Here is a 6,152-nt window from a genome sequence, read left to right as displayed (position 1 = left end):
TTAGGCAGGCATGGAGGTGCATGCCTACCGTGGCTGCTTAAAGCAAGAGACTGCAACTCCAGGTCTCACGATCCTCCTTCATGACTTAACTCTCAAGCTCACAGTGACCACCTGCTCATCCAACACAGGCCTCCAACAGGTGACAGAGACAACTAACAAACCAGACTCAGTGTAAAGGACAGGGGAACAGGAGTGCTCTCTGCCTGTACCACTGCCCACCCAACCCTTTTCTTCTCCCTTTGTCCTTGTCTCCCCCACCTATCATGACAGTTTTCTTCTTTCAGCTTCATTCTTGGTTACCACCCTACATTAGTCCTGACATGCTCACTAGTGCTGTTCATTCCAGATCCAAATCAGCAGACACCTACCACTATTGTCCTCACCATGTTGTGGTACCCTTGTATCTAGGTGTCCTCTGCTTTATCATTTTTAAAAATATTGAATTTTTTTCAAATCCAGAAAGTACTTGGGTGACACCATTGGATTTTCCCTCCAGTATGTATAAGCATATTATAAACTAAATCTTAGTTACTGTTTAAATTAATGCTACAATCTGTTACTTGTTTGATGCATAACATCTGCCCCTGAGAGATGACGAAATTGATTTGAATCCAAATGAGAATGAAATTTCACTCAACCACAGTATGGTGACCCCCATCAGAACAAAGTACAATTCTGGGTGCAGATATCCAGCACTTATAATTTAGAAGAACTCGTAACTTTAAATAACTAATTCATTAGCCAGACCACACATTCCTTTGTGTGTGAGGGCACGTTGCTGGCCCTGTTCTTAGACCATGCATTCAACTAATATTTATAGAGCAAATATATATCATTGGCCAGCATTATGGATTAATATTCAATATCCCTCTTCCCTTCATCCATACTAACAGAACCTTTATTTTATTCTGGGTGGCAGTATGCCTAGGCTCAAAATGTGATCAATATTGGTATGCATATTCATAACTATCTTGTTCTACTTTGCCAAAAACTAAATATCCCAATCTTCCTTTTCAACTAGCAATGGCTATGGGACCCAGTGCAATAGTTTGGATCTGGAATGCTCCCCAAAGACCCATGTATTAAAGTCTTATTCCCCAACTTGGCACTATTAAGAGGAAGTGGAAGCACTAAAAGATGGGGCTCAGGAGGGAGGTTTTAGGTCATTAGGGGCCATGTCCGCAAAGTGGATTGTGGGTTTCTCTCTCTTTTCCCAGCTGTGAGGTGAATGGTTTTGCTATGCCATGTGTTCCCACCATGATATACTGCAACTCCCAACCAAAGGCCTAAAAGCAATGGGTCGAACTGACCATGAACCCAAACCTCCAAAACTGTGAACCAAAATAAACTTCTTCTCTCTATAAGTTGATCATCCCAAGCCTTTGTTACAATAATACTGAACTAACATACCAAACTTTTTTTTTTTTTTTTCAAAATATGAAATGTTATGAATAAAAATGTGGGGTCCAAAATCACAGTATGAGATAGTCAACAGTGTGGCTTATATAACACCCCACCCTCACCCTTCCCAGCAGCAAGCTTAGGCAGACACTACAAGGCTGCTTTAAGATTACACGGTCATTATGGTCTAACAGTCAAATTTGAAACAGCAACCTAAACCCACACCAAGATAGGCTGTCCTCTTCATGAAATCCAAATGTCTTCTCCAATAGTTCTGTGCAAGGCAGACCCAGCCCCTGAGAGGGTGGTGTTGTGCTGGAACATGGTTCTCCCAAGAAGCTGAGTGAAGTTTGGAGATTAATATTGAAAACTGCGCTTTGTCTGGATATCATCAAGAATCTGCTGCAGTTCCTCATCTTCAAACCGCCCCTCTAGGCTTGGAATCAGAGCCTTGGACTCCTCAGCAGTCTCTGGGCAAAGGTTGGCCAAACAGGCCAACTCAAACTTATGCAGTTTTTTCTGGAGCAGCAAGCTACGGACACTTGCGATGGTCTCTCGATTTTTGAAATGACTGAAACGGGAAGTATAGTTTAAAGTTTTCATGAAGACTCCTGAGAGTTCCTGCTCATCCTCTGCACTCTCATTTTGTTGCTTTCGATGCTCCAGAAGCATATGAACTTCTGAATTTAGAAGAGTCTCGGCTGTTTCAAACTCTTTGGGAAAGATAAGCTGTGAAGCGTCCTCTTCCACGTCCCCCGCCCGCGGATCACTGCCGCCGGCCGCCATCGCCGAACCGCATACTACCACAGACTCAACATACCAAACTTTATGATCAAAAATATGTAAGGGAAGGTTTACCAAGGGACTTTTTAAAAAGTTTTAATTTTCTAATAAAACAAATAGATGTAGCGGGTATCATAAGTTTAAAATGCCACATGTGAATGTTAGTATATAAAAGAAAAGAGCCAAACAAATAAAATTAGCATGGTTTTTTTTTTTTTTTTTTAACATGTCTAACATGTCTTTTCTATCAATGATTTTTGGTGCAGCAATGTTAACCAAAAGCAGACAACAGGAATAACTCAAGACTGAGGCTCAGCATTGGTGACCAAGAGATTTAAACTGCAGATTCAAAGTAGCTCCAAAGCAACAAAACCTCCAGACAAGTTTTGGGAGAGAAGCAGGTGAACAATGTTTAAAAGGGGTGGGAGTAAAGAGAAGCATCAGGAGACTCAGTCATTGTCAAGATAAAGATGGGTTCAGGGAATGGGAACTGAATCTATGGAATAGATGAAGAAACTATGGAAGATAAGAAATTGTGTTGGGAAAAGAGAGGAAGTTCTGAGTTTGGTTCCCTGGAGCTGGAACAGAGCTGCACAATGCAAAAGTGCAAGGAGGGAACGTTCCTGTGATTGACAAGAGGGACAGTTAAGATGTTGGAGTCCTCCCTGGAGTATGCGCTACAGACTATGCTTTTCAACTTGAGGCTAGTTCTCCATTTAGCCCCCTAGAGTTCATTTCCACTGGTGTTTCTATCTATTTCTCTCCTTCACTACAGCATAGAATATTCTGGAAATTTGTTCCCCAAGTCTCTGGCCCCAAACAACATATTGCTTCATTTAAGGGTTTCTGAGGGACTTTATTCCTAAAATTTTCAGAGGATAATAAAATATCAAATGCTACTGATCTTTATTGTTAGTCAATACAATGAGCCCATTCCACCTTTATAGTAGTATTATTGCATGTATTAACACATCTCTCTTAGATCTGGATTATGAACTCAGCCTCTAAATGCCAACCTGTCCATCTTTTTATTGCTGATCAGGTCTCCAAATTCCCCTCCCTGCCATCTTTTCTGCAGCTTTAGCTCCTCTGCTTTGAGTTACAACATTAACAGTAAAGGGAGTATTCACTTATAGATAGACCTGTTAGGTTTCAGAGCAAGCTTCACACCTGTCCCTCCAATTTCAGTTTCTCCTTAATTCACTTAAAACCACTCTAAGGACACTGAAGTTGAGAAAAATACAGTAGGTCACCAGGGAGAAGGCAGAGGATTTAGAGAATAAATGTGAGGGGCTGGATACAGACTTCATCCAGAAGTCATTTGAGAGGATGATGTTCAGGTCAAAAAAGCAGCAGCTAAGGTATTGTGGTGAAGGGACATGGTCTTAAGGCAGAGGGGCAGGAATAATGCCTCCCCACCACTGGAGTATCAAATGAAATGACATCAGATGGTGAGGGTTTGAAGAAAGTGATATCAGAAAGTGGGAACCGATTATATCTATCACAGTTTCTAGTTGCTATACACATTAATCAACTCTAGCTGATATATACAGGAAAGAAATTTATTAAAAGACAATTGGTTCTCATATAATCCAAAGCAGGTCTGAGAATCTGACTTGGAAGCCACACTGCCAGGAACATGTTCTCAGTCTCACTGCTCAGGACAGGTCTTAGGAAGACAGCAGTGTCTCAGCTGTGGGACATTTTTCTTACCTTGCACTGTCACCACCAGACATCACTGCTGGAACCACCATAGATACAACCATGGATGGTCAACAAGGAGACCATCCATGTCTGGAACCACTGTTGCTGCCTCTGGAAACTGAATTTGCCGCTGCCAGCATTGCTCCACCACACGAGTCCCTTGTGGCCCCAGCTTTTGAGCTTTTCTACTCTCCAAGGATAAGTCTGGTGCAGATGCACGTGGCTGAACCTGCAACATGTACCCAAACCTGAGTTCAAAGGAGGCTGGAAGAGTGCCTTTCGGTCTTTTTAACTTCTGTAGTGGATGTTGGCTACCAAGAAATGTCATCCAAACTGTGTGTCAAAAAGAGTGTGTAGAAGACTTGAAAACATCAGAGAGCTGTTCTACATTAGTAAAGGACTTGCATGAAAGGGAGCGGCAGGAGACCCAGACCCTCAGCCCTAGGTTGGGGTCGGGGGGCAGTGAGCTGAATATGGGAAGAGGTTTGTTGTTGTTTTTTTCCTGAGAATATTTATTAAATATTTTTTCTAACTAAAGAAAATTAATTTTCATTATAAATAAGAGTTCTGAAAATACACAAATATTCAAAAAAACAAATAAAATGATAGTTATTATCATTAGATTCACATTTGTCATTTGTCTGACATTCCTAGAGTGAAAGCTCTTTAAAGACAGGGGGTATTGTCTTCAGCATCTAGTGCTTGGGCACCTAGCAGAGACTCGGGAAGTATTTATAATAAACCTAAGTAAGTATTTGTCTTACGTCAGGTTCTCTAAAGTAGACCCCAAGGTAAGGGAAGTGTGCAAATGGTTTACCGCAAGTGTGCAAGTGGAGGAGTGAGGGATGCAGCAGGGTCCCAGTCTCAGCCTACTCCTGAGTGTAGCTCCAGTACACATTCCAACTCAGAGCTAAAGTCACCCAGAGGCAAGGGAGCATTCACACTCCCTCCCCAATCATCCTGTCTCTCTGCTCCATAGGTTAAGAGAAATCTTCTAAAGAAAGAAACAAGACCAACCATTAGCAGCAACTCTAGGAAAACTGGTAAGAGGGATCCAAGGTGCCCAGTATAATACTGAATGAAAGAAGGAAGGGAGGAGGGAGGGACAGAGGGAAGGCGAGGGAGAGAAGAAGGTTGAAATATTTATGGTTTTGATAGTGGAAACTGTCACACTAATGAAAGGTGGTGAGAGAAATATCAGTCTGACGGCAAGTGCCAGTCTGTACCTTTGTGATCGGTGGGACCACACTGTGCTAAGCTTCCCTCTGTGTCTTTGCTGTAAAATGAAATTGGAACTGACTAATGCTGGGCCACTCGATATTTCTTTTGGGGACAGAATAAGCTTGGACAACTAGCAGATCCTGCCATAAGCAGTTCTGCTCAAATTCTTAGACACACACACTATCAATTAGAAATCCATTTGGATTAGTAGATTTCAGCTGAGGGGACCTGTCAGCTGCATAGGGAGGAATTTTCCTAACTACAACCCTTTCCTCAAATCCTGGTATGCCTCCTTAAGAAAGTACATCAGAGCTGGATACAGTGGCTCATGACAGTAATCCCTATTTTAAAATAAAATGGACTGGGGATGCAACTCAGTGGTTCAATCCCTCCCTCCAAAATTGAAGTATTTAGTTAAGAACAAACCAAGGTAATTTTCAAAATGTTCCTGAAGAAGTTCACTATGCACTCCACCCTTATTCTTTATGGTCAATAAGTTTTTCCTTTAGCATTCTAATTCCCCTTGAAATACCCAGATTCTAAAGTCTCTGACTCACAAAATGTTGTGTGGTCACTGGGTATCTGTCATTTAAAAGCCTCGCAGGTTATTTCTGGGGCAGAGCCAGGATCACTACCCAGGCTGAGTCTTCCAATCACATCTACAGGGGTGGGGAGTGGATTATTTCAATATCAGAATTTCTTCCTTTTCACACTAAGTAAAGACACCAAAGAAAAGAGAGGATTTCCTTTCAACTTTTAATTGTAAAAATTTTTAATTATATAGAAAATTGGAAGAATGGCTATCATAAACACACATATGCTTTTCTGCTAGATACATTAATTGCTAACATTTTGTATGTCACCATATTTGCTTTATTTATATACATACACATTCGCAGGCATGCATATAGATAGATCAATATATGCACAATATATATTGCTGAGCCATTTGAAATAATTTGCAGACAGCATGATGCTTCTTCATTCCAGAATATTTCAGAATGAATCTCCTAAAAATAAGAACCTTCTATATGATCATAATA

At 41.2% G+C, this 6,152-nt stretch overlaps 1 protein-coding gene across 1 annotated transcript; it reads right to left on the bottom strand.

The window, feature by feature from the left end:
* Nucleotides 1–1,519: 1,519 nt before the first annotated feature.
* LOC306664725 (DNA-directed RNA polymerase II subunit RPB4) lies at nt 1,520–2,207 on the bottom strand. Its single transcript, XM_079145773.1, has one exon. The coding sequence runs from the start codon at nt 2,185–2,187 to the stop codon at nt 1,759–1,761; it is 429 nt and encodes a 142-aa protein (XP_079001899.1). The 5' UTR covers nt 2,188–2,207; the 3' UTR covers nt 1,520–1,758.
* Nucleotides 2,208–6,152: the final 3,945 nt, after the last annotated feature.

The sequence above is a fragment of the Sciurus vulgaris genome (assembly GCF_902686455.1).
Source record: "Sciurus vulgaris genome assembly, chromosome: 6".
NCBI lineage: Eukaryota > Metazoa > Chordata > Mammalia > Rodentia > Sciuridae > Sciurus > Sciurus vulgaris.
The sequence above is the reverse complement of the archived record's forward strand: the minus strand, read 5'-3'. Positions and strand labels throughout refer to the sequence as shown.

What these genes read in the sequence shown, in the direction of transcription:
- LOC306664725 (XM_079145773.1), bottom strand. Translation starts at nt 2,187, where the DNA reads ATGGCGGCCGGCGGCAGTGATCCGCGGGCGGGGGACGTGGAAGAGGAC.